This window comes from Anticarsia gemmatalis, chromosome 29, assembly GCF_050436995.1.
Source record: "Anticarsia gemmatalis isolate Benzon Research Colony breed Stoneville strain chromosome 29, ilAntGemm2 primary, whole genome shotgun sequence".
NCBI lineage: Eukaryota > Metazoa > Arthropoda > Insecta > Lepidoptera > Erebidae > Anticarsia > Anticarsia gemmatalis.
This window is the reverse complement of record NC_134773.1, coordinates 5,315,194-5,340,981: the sequence shown is the minus strand read 5'-3', so window position 1 is coordinate 5,340,981 and position 25,788 is coordinate 5,315,194. Positions and strand designations below refer to the sequence as shown.

General features: G+C 36.2%; 2 protein-coding genes across 2 annotated transcripts in view; one reads left to right on the top strand and one right to left on the bottom strand.

Moving 5' to 3' along the window:
* Positions 1–19,890, top strand: part of Gbs-70E (Glycogen binding subunit 70E) — a 34,511-nt gene extending 14,621 nt beyond the window's left edge. Inside the window, exons 3-4 of the mRNA XM_076133036.1 lie at positions 511–578; positions 14,441–19,890. Of these exons, the coding sequence (XP_075989151.1) occupies positions 14,442–15,299 (858 nt within the window). The 5' untranslated portion in view covers positions 511–578; position 14,441 and the 3' untranslated portion in view covers positions 15,300–19,890. The remainder of the gene's footprint in view (positions 1–510; positions 579–14,440) is intronic.
* Positions 19,891–21,796: 1,906 nt separating this feature from the next.
* The window catches only part of LOC142985085 (suppressor of cytokine signaling 7-like), a 14,685-nt gene continuing 10,693 nt past the window's right edge, over positions 21,797–25,788 (bottom strand). The window contains exons 10-11 of the mRNA XM_076133038.1: positions 25,592–25,709; positions 21,797–25,006 (exon numbers count right to left, since the gene is read on the bottom strand). Of these exons, the coding sequence (XP_075989153.1) occupies positions 24,888–25,006; positions 25,592–25,709 (237 nt within the window). The 3' untranslated portion in view covers positions 21,797–24,887. The remainder of the gene's footprint in view (positions 25,007–25,591; positions 25,710–25,788) is intronic.

Below are 25,788 nucleotides of genomic sequence, written 5' to 3'. Positions count from 1 at the left end.
TGTGTACATCAATCACGTACCTATATAGTCTAACAATTATTAGAGAGTCTTGTATACAAGGTTCGCGGTACGGAGGTATACAACATACAGAATGTATAACATCAGTGACTCGGCTTATACAGCTGACGGTCACCTGTTTCATACACATACTTTATTTACAAATACTCAGAATTATAAACTGTGGCCTACCTAAATGCTACCTAAATGCCTAGCTATAGGAATACGCCGTCTAGATGCTTAGCCGAACTTAGGTCTAATGTTTGTTTGTTTGAACGCGCTAATCTCAAGAACTACGGGTGCAAATTGAATAATTATTTTTCTATTGGATAACCTATTCATTGAGGAAGGCTATATATATCATCACGCTACGACTAAAAGGAGCAAAGTACCAGTAAAAAATGTTACAAAAACGGGGAAAATTATGACTCATTCTCTCTCATGTGACGCAAGCGAAGTTGCGCGAGTCAGCTAGTGACAATATATAATTATATTATTTATCTTTTGTTACAGATATTACGAGGAGATGATCAAATCTGAAGAGCCTCATCTTTGAAACATCGAAACCTCTTTAATTTTAGGTAAATATTACTTTTTTTACGAAAATAATTGACATAAAGTTTAATAATATCAGGTCGGGGAAGAAGTCTTTTCGCATTATAGTATGTATGAACTTGTAATAAAATCTCTTTGGTTTCAAGAATCACAAATGAGTACACGGTTCATTAGGTTTCTTTCAGTGAGCTCGTGAGGTACCCAAATATCGAGCTTTTTTGTGTCGAGAAAAGATTTCATTACAAGTTCGTACATACTATAATGCGAATATGTTAGATATACGGGGATTAACTTGAACAGGCATTTTGCCTCAGAAAGCCCGGTTAAAATGGCCGTCTGCCGAGGGGTATCGTGTTATAACCCAGGTAACTGTGTTGTGGAGGTCCGATATACAGTCGCTGCATGTACAATACTGGTATTCAGCTGCATCCGGTGAGACTGGAAGCTGACTACAACATAGTTGGAAGAAAGGCTAGACTGAGGAGTAGATGGTAAAAGAGATGTTTTCACGTGTGCGCCCCACGTGACCATGTTTATGAGTTTGGCTCTTATCATCATTGATATAAGGTCGCTTGTTTACTATACTGATAGTGCAGTGAAATATTATGTTCTGAGCTATTCTAGACGCTGAGATAGAGTAGAAATTTCGCGTAGTATTGGCGCAATTGTTTTGTGTTAAGTATTGTTGATAAGGACTCGTTTTGGATGGGTTGGCGTTTATATACCTTACTAATGGTATAAGCGTTCGATTTTAATGTTTTACGTTAAACTGTTTCACAAAAAAAAAAACGCAATAAATAAAAAACCCATGATCTTTTTCTGGACGTATTCTATCACTCGGTTAAATTTTAATCAAACTAGCGGACCCTGTCTTCGCCCGGTTTAAACAATTATTTTACAAAAAAAACCTTTACAACTTCACTACATAGTATAAAGCAGAGTCGCTTCCCGCGTCTATTCCTATGTCTGTCTGTATGTATGTATGCTTACATCTTAAAAACTACAGAACGGATTTTGATGCAGCTTTTTTTAATAGATAGAGTGATTCAAGAGGAAGGTTTATATTGATAATAACATACTTAATATTAGGTCGGGGAAAAAGTCTTTTCGCATTATAGTATGTATGAACTTGTAATAAAATCTTTTCTCTACACAATAAAGCTCGATATTTGGGTACCTCACGAGCTCACTGAAGGAAACCTAATGAACCGTGTACTCATTTGTGATTCTTAAAGCCAAAGAGATTTTATTACAAGTTCATACATACTATGTATAATGCGAAAAAACTTTTTCCCGACCTAATAAGTATATTAGAGAACCACTCTTAAAAACAAAATTTCTAATACAGCTATTTCAATCAGGCCTAATATGTTTAATTGTTTATACATACATCTTGTACATAAATGTAATGTACAAACAACACACGGTCACCACGCGGCATTCACGCGATTATCAATCAACACGTAATTAATGTAATGCTAATTATTTTGTCATTTACTTACTTAATACATAATCTTTATATCACTACGTTTTGAAATAAAGGCTCTTCTATCTGTCTGTAAGCGATAAACTCAAAAACTGCTGAACGGATTGTCATACGCTTTACGCTATAGACATAATTTAAAAGGGATAGAGAAACTATAAGTGGTATATAATTTATTCATGTTACGAGTATGTGCAAATTTACTAAAATATGTTGGTGATAGAAATAAAATAGTGTTGTGATCCGGTTCAAGTTATCACGAGGTCTCAGATAAAATTGCTATTGCCGTTACTTCCCACTGCTGGACAAGGATCTCCTCCTGAACGAGGGAGAGGTTAGGCTTTGCGTCCACCACGCTGACCAATTGCGGGTTGGGGACTGTATATTTTGAAGAACTGTGTTAAAGAACTCTCAGGCATGCAAGGTTGCATCACGATGTTTTCCTTCACCGTTATAACAAGATAATTATTTATAATACACACATAACTTGGAAAAGTCATTGGTGTGTTGCCTCGGGTTCGAACCGTCAATCACTTACGTGGGAAGTGCCAACCTATACCACTCGGCTATCACTCTTACACATAACAATATAATATTAAATGCTTAGATAAAACTCCCAATCGATCTGTTACACGGGCGAGAATCGTTAATTTCTGTATATTATTAGATAATAATGTTGTTATTTTCTGCGTGTAAGTATAAGACAGGAAACAGCACTAATTAGTGTAGGTGAGGAGGTCAGATACACATCGTGGCAGCGACATGATACAACTGACACGTGAACACGTACGATACTACAATACTACGTAGCATTTACGACACCCTACTATATTATGTAGTAAACACTTTATATATGTATATAGCTTCATCCCCCATTACAGTCGCCTAGGGGTTTGTAAGTTCACTATAAGGTAAACGCTCAGTATGTTAACGCGTACTTTACATAGATGTACGTGCAGTGATATTTGAGCTGTGCGTCTCTAAGTTGGTACCTCGCAAGTGGTTGCAGGTTCGAACCCAACACACCAAGGACTTTTCCAAGTGATGTGTGTATTAGAAATAATTATCACTTGTTACAACGGTGAAGGAAATCAGCGTGATGCAACCTTGCATACCTGAGAGTTGTTTAGAACAGTTCTTGAAGGTATGCAAAGTCCCCAACAAGAAACTGGCCAGCGTGGTGGACTCAAGGCATAACCCCTCCCTCATTACGGGAGGAGACCCTTGCCCAGCAGTAGGACATTAATGTGTAAAATTTATTTTATTTTATACTTCATACCCAAAGAAATATTACCTTCTAACAAAAGTCAGGAAGAAGTTAACTTTACCCAATTCAGTGAATAGAATCTTCTGGTAAAGAAATCACACGAGAGAAAAAATTCTCAAGATAGGTCAAAAATCAGAGGTGACTCGACCTATCAGTGTTCACAACATGTCATTAACAGATTGTAGCGGCTCGCTACATACAGCGACATCTACTGGGGCCAGCGCACAACCACCACGCGCAGTGACTGACGTCACAAGCCCTAGATCGCGCTATCGAAGTTTGCACTGCAACTGACTATATATACAAGTTCCCGACTACAACAGTCGGGCAGTAGGCCCACCAGGCATGATCACCTCGCCTGGTCGGAGGATCCTCCCTTTGTGTTGGAGGAACATGATCACCTCGTTCCTCCACAAGATATCGCCTTTTAGATAACATTTATCAATAACACGTAATTATGGATTATCACGTTATAAATAGCCCTGCTATCGTGACCGCTTATAGCCGTTGTAACGTTGTAAGGTCACAAGGGTACGATTAGAAATGGCCTATCTTTAATGCAGTGATAGCCGAGTGGTGTAAGCATTTGTCTCTCACGCAAGTCATAGGTTCTAAACAACATAGTTTTCCAAGTGATGTGTGTATAATATAATGATCACGTTGTTATAACGATGAAGGAAAACATCGTGAGCAATGACATGTCTGACAGTTGTTTAACACAGCTCTTGAAAGGAAAGTTTAGGAAAGCCTAAAGTAAAATCAGGGTGATGGACTCAAAGACAAATCCTTTTCGTATTAAGGAAAGAAATGCTTGTCCATCATTCGGACAATTATAAGCTCATTACAATTATAAAAATCTACTAACGCACGCTCTTTCGTTCGCAGTAAAATATCGCTTGGAAAATATATTAAACAGCCCATATTTGACGCCGGGTCTCCCACTATCTCCATGCCAAATTTCATCAAAATCGGTTCAGCAGTTCATACCATAAAAGCGTTACAAACAGATACGCATTTACAATATCAGTGGATTATGAGCTGTTACGGAGTTAGTAACTCACTTTCACGATATTATCACACAAATTATAGGTATACCTACATCCATTAGTGTTTGTCATCAATTCAGATAAAACGCTTATCATATTATCACTAAGTAACTAATACCTAAAGATTAAAGATAATCGCCGCGTCCCAACCAGATACCGCTCAGAAATAAAAACAAGAGACGTATTATATACTTCTAAATATATAGATACATTAACAAGCTCAGAACAGATACTCGTGCTCATCACACAAATATTAGTCCCGGGTGTGATTGGAACCACACGCGGCGCTACGGTTATTGCGGCGAGGTGACCACTACAACCACACAGACAAACGTGCAGTTAAATAATTTTGCTTTTGACCCAGTCAATTACACTTTGGGTCGAAACTTGGCACACACAGATAATTTATAACCTGGATTAACTTTTTGAACTTTCCACGCAGACGAAGTCGCGGGCACAATTATGTTAAAAATCATTTAAAAAGTTAAAAAACCTTGACATTCGAATTTGAATGTGGAATGTGATAACAGTTCATTCACACTGATTACTTATCACACGTTCTGAATTTAAATTGCTTATCACTACGCTACTGTCAGTGATAGGTCAGGCAGAAATACATGTATTTTTAACACTCTTGCCTCTAATGGGTTTTGGAAAAAAAGGGGGTAGCCTTCGCCCAGCAGTGGGACACTCGGCCAGGCTAAGTAAACAAAAAGATTGTGTAGCTTTAGTGTCGCTCTCGGTTCAATTCCCAGTTAGGGCAGCATTTTGCTTTTTAACGTGCTTTACTTTTTAATACTCTACTTTGCTTAGGAGTTAAATCCAAAACCTTATGTTCGACAATCACATACACATACAAATGTGCAATATTGTGCATCCTTAGGTTAGGGATGTTCAAGGGAATAGGGGGCGTCACACGAGAACTGGGGGGTCAGATGGGATCAGGGGGGAGGGGCAGGCGCACTTTTAGTGAGGGCTAATGGGATAAGGGCGGTGTAACACGGATTCTATGGGGAGTCACGCAGAATTGAGAGGGGGTCACACGTGCAACACGGCCCCCCTTTAATGCTAACGTCGTGATAACCACCTCAGCCACTAATCTACGTTTCCATTCAATTTAGAACTGACCTTACCGTTCTAACTGATAACTTATCAGCGGTGTCTGCCAAAATTCCCGGTGATAAGATGTCTGCCACGAGTTTACATCGTGTTGATAACGTGCACTTGTAGTGATATTGTTTACATGTTGTATAGTTAGTAGTGATCCTAGTGTCAAAGTAGTTGAAGTGTTTGTCTGAACTCATGTCATGTTAACAAGTTAGACTTGTAACGTGCTCGAAGCACGGAGACGCTCAGCTCAAATATCACTGCACGTACATCTATGTAATGTACAAGTTAACATACTGAGCGTTTACCACACGGTGAGTGATACTATTAACTTGTATATTGACTTTCAGGCGGTCATAGTCAGTTGCATTCGCCGGTCGCTTAGTGCGTACATTACATAGATGTACGTGCAGTGATATTTGAGTTGAGCGTCTCCGTGCTTCGAGCACGTTACAAGTCTAACTTGTTAACATAACATGAGTTCAGACAAACACTTCAACTACTTTGACACTAGGTTCAACACTAACCATTCGTTGAAAAAACACACTTTCTCTGATACTCCCTGTACGAAGGAGTAGAAATATTTACCAATCAACATATACTGTCATGGCCGAATTTGTATTTAAACAATAATTAAGTTAATAATGATATTATCTGTATCAAAGGTTATCTTATTTAAACCAAGTTGACAAATTTGTGTGCAGATAAACCCTGAAAAACACGTGGTAATGTTACTAAGATGTTATGACATGAATACGAACTGCACGTTTGTCTGTGTGGTTAACGTGGTCACCTCGCCGCAATAACCGTAGCGCCGCGTGTGGTTCCAATCACACCCGGGACTAATATTTGTGTGATGAGCACGAGTATCTGTTCTGAGCTTGTTAATGTAGCTATATAAGTATGTATTTACAAGTATATAAGTATGTTTATCAGTTGCCTGGTTACAGTACAAGCTCTGCTTAGTTTCCCACTGGGTATGCAGAGATCAGAGAATGCCATTTGGTTCAATCCTTACAAACTTCCTTTTGGATTAGGTTGACCAATAACAACAAATTTTATTTTGTCGTATGGTTAGTGTTCAACCTAGTGTCAAAGTTGTTCAAGCCTGAAAGGCCTTTGACGTGGCTTAACGACTGTTATCTTAATTAACAACAACCGGGACCGACTTTAACGTGCCCTGTAAAGCACGGAGACGCTCAACTAAAATACCACTATGCGATCACCCATCTATTGAAAGATCGCGCCGAGCGTTGCTTAAACCACAGATCTTTTATCGAGTGGTGAGTGCAACTAGCTATGAGCGCCTCAAAGGTTGACCAATAACTATACGATAAATGAATTATACCACGTAAATAGACTATGAGGAATTAGATAATTATTTATAAGGTGTGTCCGTCATTGAGTAATGCGTATTGGCAGAGTAACACCTCGTGGACAATTAGTACAATGAAGATGTTTTGTCTGTACGATTATGACGCGCGAAGAACATAGTAAATAAATAAACTAAGGTATAATTAGATCTCATTGACGTTCGAAATAAGGGATGGGCCGGTGGCGTAGTGGATACATATACATCATGTTTAAAATCAATTTCGGGAGGTTCTATAAGCTGTCGTCCTGGCCGTTTTCAGGCAGCTAGTTTCATTGAAACTTGCCAACAGGACTTTGTTTATAGTGTCCAAGTGTGTACACAATACACAGGTACACTCTCTTTTCCTTTACTCTCATAGCCCGGTGGGACGGATTACTGAAACGACCAGTGAGAGGTCAGGCGCAGGACCGACGGCTTTAGCCCTCCGAGGCACGGAGGTCTACAATCTCAACTTCCTAACTCCGGGCAATCTCCGAGAATTTTTTAACAGATAACTCAAAAAATCCTTTTGGTTCGGCGTAGAATTCGAAACTGAGACCTCTTGTGTGGCAGTCGCATACACTACCGACCGCGCCACAGATGCAGATATATTTTTACAGCCTCTGTAAATTATAAAATATTTGAAACTGCGCATCTTTACTGCGTCAATTTCACAATAAAGCGTTAAGTATCTTACATTGTAAACTGTATAAACTCTAGAAAGAGCTTGGAACAAAACAAATTGATTACAATCTTGTCCATTTAACGTTAACATAAATAATGAATTCGTCCTTGTATTGCGGGCTATCGATTTTGCCAGTTGAATCACTGTTCATATGATTTTAATAACACTTACCCCCGGTTTCTGAGTACATTTATTGGTAGTTTATCTATTCAATTCGTTTTTATATGAGTTTAAACGCTTTTGAATAGATAAACTACCGCTAAATGTACTCAGAAACCGGGGGTAAGTCGTGCATACACTTTTTGGACTGCGTCTGCGCTGTCTAGAGCCTAATGCTGCAGTCTTCATCAACTCCTTCCCCCACAGCTGCAGTGTCTCATCCCGCATCCCACATTCCTATACTATAAACCCGCATCCCCACTGCCCCTATATCTCCTCTCAATTTCCTGTTAAACGTATGACTTTTTATAAGGGTTGACGACAGACGGCCGGTTGTATCTGTTGTTTGTATGTTTGTAAAAGTCTCCGCGACACAAGAGTAATTCTTAGTGCAGGAGTTGTCTTTAAAAAAAAAGGAAAAGCCAAATTACAGCATGTTTTTGACGGAAAATATTTTATGCTAACATTTAACGTGGGATAAGGACATGAAAAATAGATTATTATAATCCCTGTGACGTAATCTCATCTAATTAAGACAGTAAACAAACTACTATGTACTCCACGAGGCGACGGACAGTATATTATGTACGTAGCATCTGCGTCATATGTATACGAACTGCGCATACAACACACTATAAGACAAGCCCCTATTACTCACTATTACATCCATTTAGAGCAAACAAATTAACATACACAATCTAATATTATAAATGCTAAAGTAACTTCTTCTTTGCAATTTTAGATAAATAAATAAATATTATTAGACAACTCACACATGGTCATTTGATTCCAAACTAAGCAAAGCTTGTACTATGGTAACCAAATAACTGATAAACATACTTATATACTTCTAAATACATACTGAAATTATGTACAAAAATGTTACAGTTTGAGCCCCAAAAAAGGATGTAGTTTTTATCCCAGAAATTCCTCAATAAAAAGGCTGTCCAACAGTAAAATCATTTTTCAATTCGCACCAGTAGTTCCTGAGATTAGCGCGTTCAAACAAACTCTTCACCTCTATAATATTAGTATAGATTCCTACGGCTTGCTCAACTTTGACACTAGGTTGACCAATAACCACAAATATTTGTGTTGTTTACTACAATTACTGTTTAAACAACGCACGGGAAATAATATAAAACAATAAGTTTCCTTGTTTTCATTATGAATGAGTTGCGATCAATAGTTCTCAGGGAAAACACACGCTCACACGGTGATGATTCATTTATATATATATTTATCCCCTGCTGAATATTTTTGTATATCGTTCACTTGCGACGATAATGTGACATTTCGGAAACCTCAATTTTACAGTATTTATTTATTGATTTATACCATTTTTAAACTTTTGATCGTCGCTAGTGCTACACTGCGATAGTTGCGTCACTTTCTCTCGTTATGCCGCCTTTTTAAAGTAAAAATATTGCGTTTTTGTACAATAAAGAGCGCATTAAGGCGGATTTGAATAAATAAAAATATTTTTTTTCGAATTATTACATTGTCGTCGCAAGTGAGCGATATCAGTTATGCAAGACTTTCTATATACATATTCGAATTATCACGTTCAGTTTGGCTATTTATCGAACAACAACACCGACTCGAAGCAATTACTGCACTTGTTCGGCTTAAGCCGATCGGGTAGTTCCTGCTGATTTAAACAATTCGGTTTAAACATTTAGGCGCGGCAATGCCGAAAGGCATTTTTTTGCCGAACATTCATCTACACTTTGGCTTTGCCAAATAAAGCCGAACCGAATATGTGTGTAGCATAGCAAACCTTACTGTCTTATTATCGGGGGTATACTTCTAAAATGACAGGGGTTCCTAGAGACCGCGCTGACCAAGTGCGGGTTTCCCTTTAAGCGCTGTATTAAACAACTGTCAGACATGTCATTGCTCACGATGTTTTCCTTCATCGTTATAACAAGTGATCATCTATACTAATATTATAAAGCTGAAGAGTTTGTTTGTTTGTTTGAACGCGCTAATCTCAGGAACTACTGGTCCGATTTGAAAAATTCTTTCAGTGTTAGATAGCCCATTTATCGAGGAAGGCTATAGGCTATATAACATCACGCTACGGTCATTAGGAGCGGAGTAGCAACGAAAAATGTTACAAAAACGGGGAAAAAATTGACTTATTCTCTTAAGTGACGCAAGCGAAGTTGCGCGGGTCAGCTAGTTATTTATAATACACACATTACTTGGAACACTCATTGCTGTGCTTTAAAACCCGAATCCAATGGTATATATGGTAACATACTTATATACTTGTAAATACATACTTATATAGCAACATTAACAAGCTCAGAACAGATACTCGTGCTCATCACACAAATATTAGTCCCGGGTGCTTGGAACCACACGCGGCGCTACGGTTATTGCGGCGAGGTGACCACGTTAAAGACCCATCATTTCTGACTCGTTGCACTCTCACAACAAATGCAGCCGTTATAAATAAACGATCAGCATCACAAGATAACATGTCGTGCCAAACGCATGTTAATAGATACATTCATTGGCAATACATTGATCAATATTATCAGCTGATACGAGTGTGGAGTGATACTGTCCGACTACGTGCTCTCCGAGGTACGGAGATACTATCCTCTCGATTCTACGTGCTCTTCTGGGTACGGAGATACTGTCCTCTTGACTTTACGTGCTCTCTTAGGTCCGGAGATACTGTCTTCCTGAGTCTACGTGCTCTTTTGGGTACGGAGATACTGTCCTCACGACTTTACGTGCTCTCTTGGGTACGGGAATACTGTCCTCACGACTTTACGTGCTCTCTTGGGTACGGGGATACTGTCTTCCCGACTTTACGTGCTCTCTGAGTTACGGAAAGTCTATTTGTCTACTTTCTACATGAGGAGCTCGTGGCTTAGTTAACAACAGCCGCGCGGATCGTTCTCTGAGGTTTAGCTACGCTTGCTGAAATTGCTCTGTGGATGGGTGACCCATATTGTACATTGCGAGTTTCTACGTGATTCGGAACGCATGTTAAATTTTGGATCTTGGCTAGCATTTTGAAAGATCTTCGAAAGTGTGACGCGCAGTGTTACTTAGTATCGTGTTATAACCCAGGTAACTGTGTTGTGGAGGTCCGATAGACAGTCGCTGCATGTACAATACTGGTATTCAGCTGCATCCGGTGAGACTGGAAGCTGACTACAACATAGTTGGAAGAAAGACTAGACTGATTGAACATATCACACTTATTATACCCGGAGAAAAGCAGAGGTATATGAAATTCACCCACGTTTCGCCATTAACAATGTTAGTCCCATGTAATAGGGGGCGAGTATACTACTTCCACCTTCGGTTATAACAGGCGTGATTGTGTGTAATTAAAACTACAGTTAACGAGTTAGCAAATAACAAAAACTGTATATTTGCAACACATTACATTATACTTAGTGAACTGTTGCGGTTTTTGGGGTCCCGTACCCAAAGGGTAAAACGGGACCCTATTACTAAGACTCCGCTGTTTGCCTGTCTGTCTCCAGGCTGTATCTCATAAACCGTGATAGTTAGAAAGCTGAAATTTTCACATATTATGTACTAGCTGACCCGCGCAACTTCGCTTGCGTCACATAAAGAGAATGAAAATTTTCCCTGCTTTTGTAACATTTTTTACTAGTGCTCCGCTCCTATTGGTCGTAGCGTGATGATATATAGCCTTTAGCCTTCCTCGATAAATGGGCTATCTAACACTGAAAGAATTTTTCAAATCGGACCAGTAGTTCCTGAGATTAGCGCGTTCAAACAAACAAACAAACAAACAAACAAACTCTTCAGCTTTATAATATTATTAGTATAGATTATAATATATAATATATATTATTATATTATATTATATACTATATTATGTATTTTCGTTGCCGCTATAACAAAAAATACTAAAAACTTTAAAAAATTAAGGAGACCATACATTAAACGTGATTTTTTTTGTACTTTTTCGTACGGAACCTTTCTTGCGCAAGTCTAATTCGCATGTGGCCGGTTTTATTTGATCGTTCGTGTCTAACACTTTCGTTCTATGTAATTAGTTGTCTAATTATTTTCACGTCAACTTAATTACTGTATTATCTAGGAGCTCGTGGCTAAGTAACAATTTTTTTTAAAGACAACACCCGCGCTAAGCATTGCTCTTGTGTCGCGGTGATTTTTACAAACATACAAACAACGGACACAAATTATAACAGACCTGAAATTATGGGTGGTAGTGGCCTAGTTGTATTTGAACTGGGCGTCTTCGGAGGGCACGTAAAAAGTCAGTCCGGGTTTCAATTAAGATGACAGTCATGAAGCCATGTCAAAGGCCTTTCGGCTTGAACAACTTTGACACTAGGTTGACCACTAACTATAGATTTTTATAGATCTTTAACAGTCGTTAACAGTAGTTAGCTTGAGATTGACAACCAGTCTTAGGGGTATCAAAAAAACAGTCACAATTTATTGACAGCGCTACTGAATATAACAGTCGTTAAGCCACGTCAAAGGGCTTTCGGGCAGCTTGAGCAAATTTGACACTAGATTGAGCACTAACCATACGATAGATTTTCAAAGATATTTGACTACCAGTAGTCAGAAGCTTAAGTCTGACTACCAGACTTACCAATTTGACAGTCGTTAACAGTAGTCAGCTTGAGTCTAACAACCAGTATTAGGGGTATCAATAAAACCAGTCACAATTTACCGACGGCGCTATAGAATAGCAAATAGCCCAGCACGTATATACGAGCGGCGAGCGCATGTGCTATCACGCGCGTGCGACGATCGCGCGGCTGATCGTAGGGTGACCGTGTGGGAGGTACAGTGAGGAATGTCCGGGGAGATTGGACTGTGTTTTATCGAGGGATTTTTACGCCATAACCCGACTTACCCCCGGTTTCTGAAGTACATTTCACGGTAGTTTATCTATTCAATAACGTTTTTTATATGAGTTTAACGATATTGAATAAATAAACTACCGTTTAGTATACTCAGTTTTTTATGAATTATAATGATTGATTGTTACTTTTTCTAAGATAAAGTAGCTGTATCAAATTTGATGTTTAACTTATGTTATAAATTCTGAATTTAGTATACCTTGGGGCGAACCTTATGTACAACGCTCTCTGCTAAGTTGTATATAAAATTATAAAATAAATACGTAAGTAAATAAGGTTATGATTTCAATGAAATGGGAGACAAATACATAAACCAATTTTAAATAGAATAAAAATAAAATAGCTGAAATTAGCTTCATTTTCAAACAAGAAAAGGCAATAAGCAAAAATTCCGGCCACACTTTTTATTACCTAAAATACTATTTTATTAAGTGTTAGTACTTCGTTAACCAAACACAATAGGTAACTGTATAATTTATATAATCACTGAATTATTATAAGTCAACGTCTTGTATACAATAAATTATAATATTAACTACACAATACACATGAGTCATGTTTAAATCACCACAACACGACATTGTTTTATGTAAAACATCTTGTTATTCATGTAGTAGTTAATAGCCGTTTAGAATATGAGTTTTTTAATTGTGATGCGCAGTTTCTGTTAATACATACATGTTACATATAACACATTTTTTTTATAGTTACTTATGTTAGATTTTTTTTCTCGTTTCGGTATAAACTTAGACAGTAATACGTATTTTTATCTTTTACTAGCCCAACTTCGTCTAGATATAAATAGTAGTACGATTTCATTCTGTTGATTCAATTCCCGTAGGAATTTTGATCCCATCGATCCCATACATACCTTATCCCGACAGTTAAAAATATACCTATTAAGAAAAATAATTATCCAATTAGTTTAGTTGTTCAACATACATTGTGATAACTTATTTTTATTTTTATAGATATAGATTTTATAGATATGATAGATATAAGTGTGTGTAATTATATTTTTAAATTATAAGTTAATACTAAATTGCCAGTAGCTATATAAAAAATACATAAGCACAATATTACATTATAAACAAAATAATTAAAGCCTTGTTGTCCAAATTAAACATAAAATCAATTAGCTAATATGTTTGTTTAAACTAATTATTAATTGAGTCATTAAGTAAATAAATATGTTTATTGTTTATTGTTTACGACTTTACGTTACAAGTTATCTAATTGATACATGAAAAGGTATAAACATATTTTCGTTTCCCAAATTTCCTAGAAATATCTAGTTTTATATAAACCAGCGATTTCTAGAATTATTTCTTGAGAGTTTTATTCTATGACAATAAATAAAACCACATTATCTAAATATTTATCTTAGTATAGACTGAATATTGAAGTAATTCTATTACACACGTAGGTATATGCCTCGAATTATTATGACTGGTCAAAAACACTGCCATACCTTTTTGATGCCATTGCAAAGTTCCTTGTAAATAAAAAAAACATTTAAAATCAAACCTCTTGCCTTAAAATTAGTGTTATTTAAACGAACTAATTTGGTAAACAGATAAATTACTCTGAGAGAAAATTCCATTTCACTCTCATCACAGAGATATGATTCACAGTATAAAAGTCACAAAGTTATAATTTATAAACTATAAACACAACAATGTCAAACTAATATTTGCCAAAACAAACAAAATTACACCCGTGACCCATATCAAGAGTAAAAATAAGACTGTCCATAAATATACGAAAACATCGTCACACTACGTTATCGACGCGTGGCGCGCGCGTGCACATATAAAATGGCCGTCCCGCGATAAATACCTTTTAGTACGCTGCAAGCAGCCGTGGAATAAACACGTATCTCTTTACAGAATGTGTGCCGCGATCGACATGCTGGCGTCCGAGCATTTCTACGGGCACAGTCCGCCCGCCGGGTTCTTAACAGACTACAGTCTGTCAACCCCACGAAGACCTGTCAAGTTAACCACCAGAGGCTTCTCAGCACCATGTTTGTTGCCTCTGAAACCTGTGCAGCTAACACTCAAGTCAGCGCCGAGATCCTGCATTCGTCTATCAACGGAAAAGAAGAAAAAGCGTGTAGTCTTCGCCGATGACAGAGGATTAGCGCTCGAACAAGTGAAGTTTATGACTGAACCATCAAATGTACCTCCTTACTGGGCTTTGAAAATCGTCTCAAGCCCGCCTCCTGAGAGGAAACCGCCTCCCAAGCCAGCAGTGGACTTATGGGAAACGAGATTCGTGCAACCTGCTTCAGATTACTTGGAATTCCGCCGTAGAATCACAGAGGAATGTGTGTCGTTAGAAAATGTGATAGTGAAACAAAACGAGTGTGCCGTCGACGGGACTGTTAAAGTGAAAAACATAGATTTTAGTAAAGAAGTTGTCGTGAGGGTCTCGTCCGATGGTTGGACGACGAGCGAGGATTATTCGTGTGCGTTCGTGGAGTCTGGACCTTTGAATTCCAATGGCGTTTCGATGTACGATACGTTTGGCTTCAGACTGCAACTGCCTATCCACTCCCGGCGGCTGGACTTCTGCGTGTGTTTCAAATGTAAAGGCAACGAATACTGGGACAACAACAACGGTTTGAACTACACAATAGAAAAAGCTTCAGTGAGGAGTACACCGGCGATATCCTGCGCTAGGATTAACTATGGAAATTCCTGGACGACGAGGTCCGATGGAAATGGAAATGTGCCTTACTGGTGACAATGTTCAGTGAATTTGTGTGTTAATGTTGAAGCCTAAAGGCTTATTGTGATGTACAAGGACTGAGGAAAGTAACAGGTATGGAAATGTTTTGTTGTTACTGACATTTGTACTGAAGATGATGTGAATTATGTACACGCTAGATATCGAAAGATTTTAACAAAGATTGTTCTAGAAAATCTTAGCTTGGAGTTTGTAGTATACGAAAAAGTCTCTCCCCAAGCTACGAGAATAGTATATGCGTGGAAAAAAGAACAATACTGGTAATCGGTAGGTTATTGACCCCAAACGATAGTTGTTATCAAAATAAACTGAAAAATTGTATATAGTCGTGAAAAACACGGAATTATAACAGTAATAATATCGCATTTTAAAGCTATATAATATATTATGTGCATATATTAACCATATGCTTTAATTATGCAAATCGACGTGACGTTGTCGCCAAGCGTCGGCCATTTTAAATAATTTTTAGAGGAATGTCGGAAAGGTTTAATTTTGTTTTTATTTTTTCTTGAACTTATACATTTTTCAGTTTATTTATATAAATATGAAAGATGCTTCTGCCTACCCCTATGGGAAGAAGGCGTGATTTAATGTATTTATAATACTAGCAATAAAATGGTATTGAGGGAAAGATTGCTTTGATTGCAATGAAATAGTATTTTTGTCAAACTAGATCGTTTTAAAAATATCCTACCGAGTCCAAAAATCAAAATTATAGTTTTTTACGTTATATTCACAAAATCATTCAGTACAATTAACAGAATAATGCGAGTACACTTATCTGTTAAAAATAACATTTTGACAGTACAAAATCTGTCAAAATGAACTCGGATTGGACATGAATTGGTTGCAATAATAGTTGTAAAACTAGACGATAGATGTGCAACACGAAAGTTAAAAAAATGTTAAATAAAGTAATTTTTGAACATCAAATTACTTCATTATCCTACTTTAATTATGATTTGTAGTCAATATAGTGTCAAAAATGTCAAAAACAGAAACTTTTAACTGCACGTTTGGCGCAGTGGTTCAAGCGGTCACCTCGCCGCAACAACCGTAGCGCCGCGTGTGGTGGGTTCGAATCCCACCCGGCACAAATCTTTGTGTGATGAGCACGAGTATTTGTTCTGAGCCTGGATGTTAATGTATCTATATAAGTATGTATTTACAAGTATATAAGTATGTTTATCAGTTATTTGGTTACCATAGTACAAGCTCTGCTTAGTTTGGAATCAAATGACCGTGTATGAGTTGTCCAACAACATTTATTTATATGTCAAAAGATTTCTTCTGTAATTTTTTGTTCCTTCACGTAAAGAAAGTCTTTATCAATATTATATTTTAAAATGACTTACCAACTGAAACATGTTTACATATAAAACATTGTTTTGTCTACGCCATCTTGTTTGTGATAAGTATATTATTTATTTAATGTCCAACTTATCTGTATAATAAATAATAATACAATGAGTTATTGCAACCAAACATAATTAAGAACTTGAGTAAGCAGATATACTTGTCAAAGTTAATTTGACAGATCAATGTCAAAAATGTCACTTGTAACGTAAATACCGATTGTGTCATTATGAAAACAATTTTCGTGTCTATTATCCATAATTTACCCAGTAGTGGGACTGAAAAAATAATCCCATGTAGGTCAAATCTCACACTCGTTGCCTACCTTTGCCCAACAGTGGGATATAGACTGTTTGTCTCACAACTTAGTAGAGAGCCTTAGCATGCATGATTTACCTGAATTATAATTAATAATTCTGTGTATTTCCAAAATAAAGTACGTGTATGAAACAGGTGACCGTCAGCTGTATAAGCCGAGTCACTGATGTTATACATTCTGTATGTTGTATACCTCCGTACCGCGAACCTTGTATACAAGACTCTCTACTAATTGTTAGACTATAATAACGGGTTTTTTATGGACGGAGACACAAAAATTTACTCTATAAATCAGATAGTTGTCTGTAAATGTCAAAATGGATTGAAAACTAAATTTATTTTAAACCTAAAGTCCTTTTACTGGATTTTTTAATTCATTTTGATATTATACAAGTCAATTGACCCGATTTTGACATAAAAGTCATTTTACGAATATCTTTAGCAGTCTAGTCATATCTCTTAGTTAATTCTTTAGTCTCTGCCTACCCCTATGGGGAAAAGGCGTGATTTCATGTATGTATTTTATTCTATAATGTGTAATTCTCAATGTGCCTATATTAGTAGATAGATAGATATAAAATTAGAAATGTTCTTCAAAAGTCAGGTGTTCGTAACCGGCGGTCCCGTATGACAACATGTTTGTATGTGAATGAAGCAAGGGAAGTTTGTAAGGATCGTACCAAGTGACGTTCTCTGCTTATCACCATTGGATAAAGGTGTGATTTAGAAGATTCTTAAAATATTAATTAATTACTGTATCACAAGTATGTGATGATATGATGTTCGTAAAATGACTGTAAAACATATTTGGAAAGATGTATATTTGAAGTAGTGAGAGAGAGTAGTTTGCTTAGGGTAAATATTTTCATCATCAGATTTTAACATTCAAGAAATCATTTAATTATTTCGACGATATTGTAGAATGTATGTATTCTTCTAACCGTCTTCGAAAAGAGGGAGGTTATCAATCGTCGTAACTATTTCTTGAATTTAAACTGATGATGAAATTTTGTATCACAGCTTAAACTCTACTTCAAAGTTTTATAAGTAAAGGAAATAAATGTAACTAGCAAGGAATAACTAACACAAGAGAAAAGGGCAATAACCAGCCATATTTCAATGACATTAGAGTCGTATTTTGCACTAATACTTTGTGCTTTACGACGGAATTGTATCTACGTGGTTCATTCATTCATATCGTATGGTTAGTGGTCAACCTAGTGTCAAAGTTGTTCACGCCGCCCGTAAGGCCTTTGACATGGCTTAACGACTGTTATCTTAGTAGACAACAACCGGGACCGACTTTTTACGTGCCCTCCGAAGCACGGAGACGCCCAGCTCAAATACCACTATGCGGTCACCCATCTATAGAATGACCGCGCCAACGGTTGCTTCACCCACAGATCTATGTCAGACCGGTGAGCGCAACTGATATGAATGAATGATCTACGTGGTTTTAGTGTCATCTCTTAGGTTAGTACTAGGGTATGTATAGCTACACATACTTCATATGGCACGCGACACGCCCACATGCCCCTTCCTCTTGTGTTGTTTATACCGTAATACCTTTATTTTCAATACGAAAGAAATGTGTCAGAAATATATAATATCCAATTTCGAAAAGGACGTAACCGTTACCAGAATGGAATAGGCTTATGCCCTTTCGAAATTGCATATTGAAATAAGCCCGATTTTGTCTATAATTCTCATATAGATTGTTTAAACAATCATGAGGAAATGTTACCAAAATGATTTTGAATGATTTATAAAATAATATATTTTAAATGGTAGCTTATAAAAAGGTGTGAGACGAACATCGAATTTTTATATTATTTAAAATTTATATCGATTGTGTCTTCAAAATGCCTTATTTTTTGACATTTTAGTTGTAAGAGAATTTCAGAATTTTTTATCAATTTAAATTTATTTTTTAGAAATTTTTATAATTAATAAATAATTCAGATCTACTAAATAATAAAAGAAATAGATAAAAAATTCTGAAATTAATAATTTTTAAGAAAGAAAATATGTTTTATTCGTCGAAAAAATCTGAGGAGAATGTCAATTTTTTTTATTTTTATAATTTATAAAATAGAACTGAATTTAGTTAAGAGATGGCAGCACTGTCTCCTTGGTACTATACTATGGTACTATATTCCAACTATCTTACTAATAATCGTGGTATAAGCTCTGATTAGTGATACAGTGTTTTGTCACTCACAATCAATATTGAAACTGTATAAAAGTGGCTAACAACAGCAGCGTGGATCGATCTCTCAAGTCAAGCTACACTTGCCAAGGTTGTTCTATGGATGGGTGACCATTATTATACACTGATTTTCTCCGTGTTTCGGAAGGCACGTTAAATTGTACCCGGCTGTCTTTTACAAAGACCTTTGACAGTCGTTAACAGTAGTCAGAAGCTTGAAAGTGTGACGCACAGTGTTACTTAGTATCGTGTTATAACCCAGGTAACTGTGTTGTGGAGGTCAGATAGACAGTCGCTGCATGTACAATACTGGTATTCAGCTGCATCCGGTGAGACTGGAAGCCGACTACAACATAGTTGGAAGAAAGGCTAAACTGATTGAATGTTACTTTCAATTAATTTTGAAACTGTATATAAGTGATAGTCACACTGTATTACTAATCAGAGCTTAAATAAACCAAGTTTATTAGTAAGATAACTTTAGTGATGATGTAAGTAATTTATAAAGAGTGATTTATGAATGTATTTAATTATATTTTTTATAATCAACTAGTTTTGTATGGTTTTTAATGAAAGAACTGATTATTATAGAGTTGTTATTTAATTGTTCCTTGTATAAATAAATAATGAAATTGTATAGAACTCGAAGGGCATGAATGACAGATTATTTTTTGAAATATAAATATATTGATTATTAATTAATTTTTGTTTTATTTAAATAGTATTTTCTGTTCTCCGGTCGGCAAGAAAATACTGAAAATTCTTATAATAATAAAGCAGGTATAACTTATTAACCCAACCCGGGATTCGAACTTCAGACTGCATAGCAGTCATATAGACTATCGACCGCGCCTCAGAGGCGGTCAAACAACTATTTAATTACGGATCACACAAAATTAAATATAGTATTTTTTGTAGTTATAAACATCCGGTACAAAAGTTACTAGCAAAACATCTTGTATATTGCATCATGTCAATTTTAATTCGTAAGTATTGTATGAAGAAACGAATACTCTTGTGGTTGACCGCAGTGAAGTTTAAGATATCTTGTTAGTTAAATATTATATCATTATTGTTATGTATAGGCACGTGTAAGGCTTGCTACATACATATTCGATTCGGCAATATTTATCGAACAAAACCACCGAGTGGTTTAAGTTGGCACCTCCCGCGCAAGTGGTTGCAGGTTGGGGCCTGAGGCAACACACCAATGACTTTTCCATGTTACGTGTGTATTAGAAATAATTATCATTTGATCCAACGGTGAAGGAAAACATCGTGATGAAGTATTGTATGCCTTTGTTTGATACATTTATTGAGGGTATGCAAAGTCCACAACCCGCACTTGGCCAGTGTGGTGAACTCAAGGCCTAACCCTTCCCCGTCGTTTAGGAGGAGACTCTTGTAGTAAAGAGTTAAAAAAACCGGTTCGACTCACTTATTCGGCTTGTGTCGATCGGGTTCATCTACACATATTCAGTTTTGAAACCCGACTAGGCCGGCTAATGCTGAACCGAATATTTGAAAAAAAAAAGAAAAATTACGGGACACGGAACAACACACAAAATTTTGGGACAATCCCGGCCACCTGGCAACCCCACTACCTCAAGCATTTTCACTAAGTACCTACCTTATAAATTATATCAAACCACTTGATTGCCACTCAATGTCAAATCACTGTTAATTACATAATAATAATTATAAACTAAATGTCACAAGTAGTCACGGTCGTATCATAAATCTCTGAGTGGCACTTCCTTCCTGTTTTATCTATTTACATAATATTTGTTGATAAACAACGTTAATATTATCATTATAAGGAAGCCTTCCCACTTAAAGGAGATCGGCAGATTTCGTACAGCTTAAAGTTGGTGTTGTTTCGTTACAGAATTTGTACCACTTATTAAGGGGACTAAGTCACTTATTTTTATTTGGGAGTATTATTTTTAGAAGTCCGGATTAATTAATAATTAATAATTAAGGTAGAAAGATTTGATAAATTACATAATATTTTTTGGTCTATGGTTTATATTTGTTGACAACTAAAGAAAAAGAAAATCTCATGAGACGTCACTGTTAGTCTGACGTCTACGCATCCGCTAATTTGCTGTTGTTTTGGATTGTGGTTTTGACAGCTTCTGAGCAAATTAGCGAACTATCGGGGCTTCTTAAAATGGACATAACTTTTACCTCCCAACTTTAAAAAATATAAGAATTTTAAAATTAGCTTGTCTATCATATTAGCTATCAATTAAAACAAAAAGTAAACCTAAACATGACATTTTATAAGCTGTACGAATTCTTCATACAAACCTGCCGTTCGCCTTTGTTGAAAGAAATTGGATTAGATACATAAATGCTAGATGATTTATATTTTTCGTTCAAAATCATTTTTTTTTTTCAAATTAATATGTTCTTTTTCCACACAAAACTATCTAGTATCTACATACTCCAAAACTATAAGGTTTCTAAATAATAACAAATAAATATAATAAATTTAACCCACTGCTGGGCAAGGGTCTTCTCCCGTAATTAGGGAGGGGTTAGGCCTTGAGTCCACCACGCTGGCCAAGTGTGGGTTGTCTTACTAAATAATACAACAAACATATATATATTTTAAAATATATTTTATTTATTAACTTTGTACGCACGTAGTGCTAATAATACGGTCATTACTGTATACAACGCGTTGGCGACTCGTTTCAAACTGGTTTCATATAAAAATAACTGTTCCTTAACATCGACGTTGCAAACTTTTATTAGTTGTATATGTCTTAGTTTGTACACAAAAGTCGCCTACCCGCCGTCTCGTGTCGCCGACTTAATGTCAGCGGCTATATTTCAAAATGATCAATGTCAGCAACTTGTTTCCAACTTTTGAAAAATTCCGCCGACATAAAATCACCGACATTTGTCCGCGGGTAGGCGACTTTTGTATATATACTATAGTAACTCTATAGTACTTACTATAAAATTAAAACTAGTACTTATACAACTAATTTTATAGTTCGATACGAGTCGCCAACGCGTTCGAGACTTACATAATAATTATATTTATATAATATCTATATTACAGTAATTTACAATATACATATACATTATACTTAAAAACAATGGTTTTGATATTAATATTTTAAATACGGATCAATATTGAAAATGTACAGTTGTGAGCAAAAATATGTTTACACTATCACCTTTTAGTTCACTATTATAACTTCATTACGTGATTGAAAACATTGCATTTATTAATTGTAAGACTAACAAAGTATTTACTGAATATAATATATTTACATACTGAATATAATTTTTTAGTCCGTCACGTAGATTTTGAACAGCCCCCAGTCCATAAATTTAATGCTTTTAATTCTGTAAATCTATAAAACCAAAATCTAATAAAATAAGTAGTTGTCCTTTCAAACCTGAATTTTGTAAAGAAACTTTATACATTCATATTGTTCTTATTTAATTAATATTAAATAATGAAAATACGTCTACATATATAAGAAACCACTACAATACCAATAAAAAAATACATCGATTTAAATGTTTGAAAATCAGCTGTAAAAAACTCCCTTCCTTACGTAACGTGGAATAAGGTAAAGACATTAACGTGTTTTAAAAAGTAACACTTCACATATTTTTGCTCACAACTCTACAGTCAACTTGGGTAACTTTGAATCATTTGGGTAACATTGAACGTGGGAATTTGAACTAGTTTCCATTATTTTTTCATATAAAACCAACACAATTGATAAAAGTTTGCAAAACTAAAATGAATCTTTATCAATTGTGTTGGTTTCATATGAAAAAATAATGGAAACTAGTTCAAATTCCCACATTCAATGTTACCCGAATGATTCAAAGTTACCCAAGTTGACTGTACTACGAAACTTTAAAATATTAATATCAAATAAGTGTATAACTATAAATAATAATTATTTAATAATTATAATAGAAACTAACAAAATAATATTACTTGCGAATATTCAATTAATTGTATCAAAAAACATACTATTAATATATGTATCAAAATGACCTTATTTTATTTAAAAAAACATCGTATGGTCAGGCCATAATATACATTCTGAGTTCCTCCGTGCTTCGGAAGACACCTTAAATAGTGACTGCCATTTTCAAAGATCTTTGACAGTCGTTACCAGTAGTCGGAAGCTTGAAAGTGTGACGCACAGTGTTACTTAGTATCGTGTTATAACCCAGGTAACTGTGTTGTGGAGGTCCGATAGACAGTCGCTGCATGTACAATACTGGTATTCAGCTGCATCCGGTGAGACTGCTGACTACAACATAGTTGGAAGAAAGGCTAGACTGATTTATTAATGGTGAACCTAGTGTCAAAGTAGTTGAAGTGTTTGTCTGAACTCATGTTATGTTAATAAGTTAGACTTGTAACGTGCTCGAAGCACGGAGACGCTCAGCTCAAATATCACTGCACGTACATCTATGTAATGTACGCGTTAACATACTAAACTGATAATAAAATAAAGTCATTTTGATACAATCCAATGGCTTTTTAATCTCTCAACTATAGTATTTGAAATATACGACAATATTATTTTACACTATTTTATTCTATGTTATAGAACATATTATTATGATACTAATTTCCCAGTGTGGATTCACCTGTATTTCCTATAACTGTGAAACATTCCAAGGTTAAAAGATTTTTTCTAAATACGTTTAATTGTTTCGGAGATTACCCCCTACAAACAAACTCATATTTTTTCTACAAAAAATAAATTATCGTATATATCAAAAACTATCATTGGACAAGACGATTTCACAAATAAAATCATAACGCCTACTCTTTTAGAAGGGTAAGGCAGAGTACGCTCACAATTCACTAGTTATAGTCATAATGTAATGTCGTTTTACGTACATGTGCGTATACGTGCACGTATAACCCGTTTCTGAGGTACATTTAGCGGTAGTTTATCTATTCAATAGCGTTTTTTTATATGAGTTTAAACAGTAATAAATAGATAAACTACCGCTAAATGTACTCAGAAACCGGGGGTAAGTCTAGTACGTATGTGGCATTTAACTTTGTGTGTGTGAATATAGCAACAAGTCGCAGAAGACGAAATATTAGGTCGGGGAAAAAGTCATTTCCCATCATAGTATGTATGAACTTGTAATAAAATCATTTCTCTACACAAGAAAGCTCGATATTTGGGTACCTCACGAGCTCACTGAAAGAAACCTAATGAACCGTGTACTCATTTGTGATTGTTGAAGCCAAAGAGATTTTATTACAAGTTCATACATACTATAATACAAGAAACGTATACAAGGGGTGCGTTACCTTCTCTTCTTGTATACATACATACATAAAATCTCGCTTGTTATACATGAAAATGTAAGCAAGTGTGTAAAAAAAAATACTCCAAAGTTTCGTTTTAAACAATATTAGTCTCCTGTAATAGGGGGCCAGACTCTATGACTCTTGCATTTAAGTTTCCTCTTCTTACCCGACTGCGCGTGGCTAAAAGGGTAATGATAACGGCTGGCTGCTTTATGCCCGGTTTTTGTTTAGTTTATTTATTCAATAACGTTTTATATCAAAGTTTAAACACTATTGAATACATAAACTACTGTTAAATGTGCCTCAGACACTGGGAGTCAGACACACATAGTTATATACCACATACTACTATATAATATATAAGTAATTACTTGTCTCAGCAGTGGTGTTGTTCGTACAGGTCTGGTTCCAGGCGTCGAACGCGCACCCGCTGTCTGTAGTGGTACTCCTTCAAGTACAGCCGGAGACGAGCCGGGAGGGGGAGCTTCTCTACACCTGGGGAAGGAAAAATACATTTATAAATAACTAGCTGACCCGCGCAACTTCGCTTGCGTCACATAAGAGAGAATGGGTCATAATCTTCCCGTTTTTGTAACATTTTTAACTGGTACTCTGTTCCTATTGGTCGTGGCGTGATGATATATAGCCTATAGCCGTCCTCAATAAATGGGCTATCTAACACTGAAAGAATTTTTCAAATCGGACCAGTAGTTCCTTAGCGCGTTCAAACAAACAAACTCTTCAGCTTTATAATATTAGTATAGGTGATTTATAGATGTTCGCCACTATTTACTGCGGGAAATCTCTCAACGCTGACGGAGGAGACGCAGGAGCTATAATATTAGGTCGAGGAAAAAGTCTTTTAGCATTACAGTATGTATGAACTTGTAATAAAATCTCTTTGGCTTCAAGAATCACAAATGAGTACACGGTTCATTAGGTTTCTTTCAGTGAGCTCGTGAGGTACCCAAATATCGAGCTTTTTTGTATAGAGAAAAGATGGTATTACAAGTCAAGTCAAGTCATACACACTATAATGGGAAAAGACTTTTTCCCCGACACAATACAAGTCCAACTGACCATCATAGCTGGTGTGAGACACGATGACGGCGCGCGCCAGCTGCTGCAGGGAGAAGGGCTCGCTGCGAGGCAGCGGCGCCGTCAGCATGGGCTCGAAGAACATCACGCACGCAGGGTCCTGCAAACAAACATACATACATATAGAAATATAACATTCCGTGGTCCGTTGATGATGAATACCAGTATTGTACATGCAG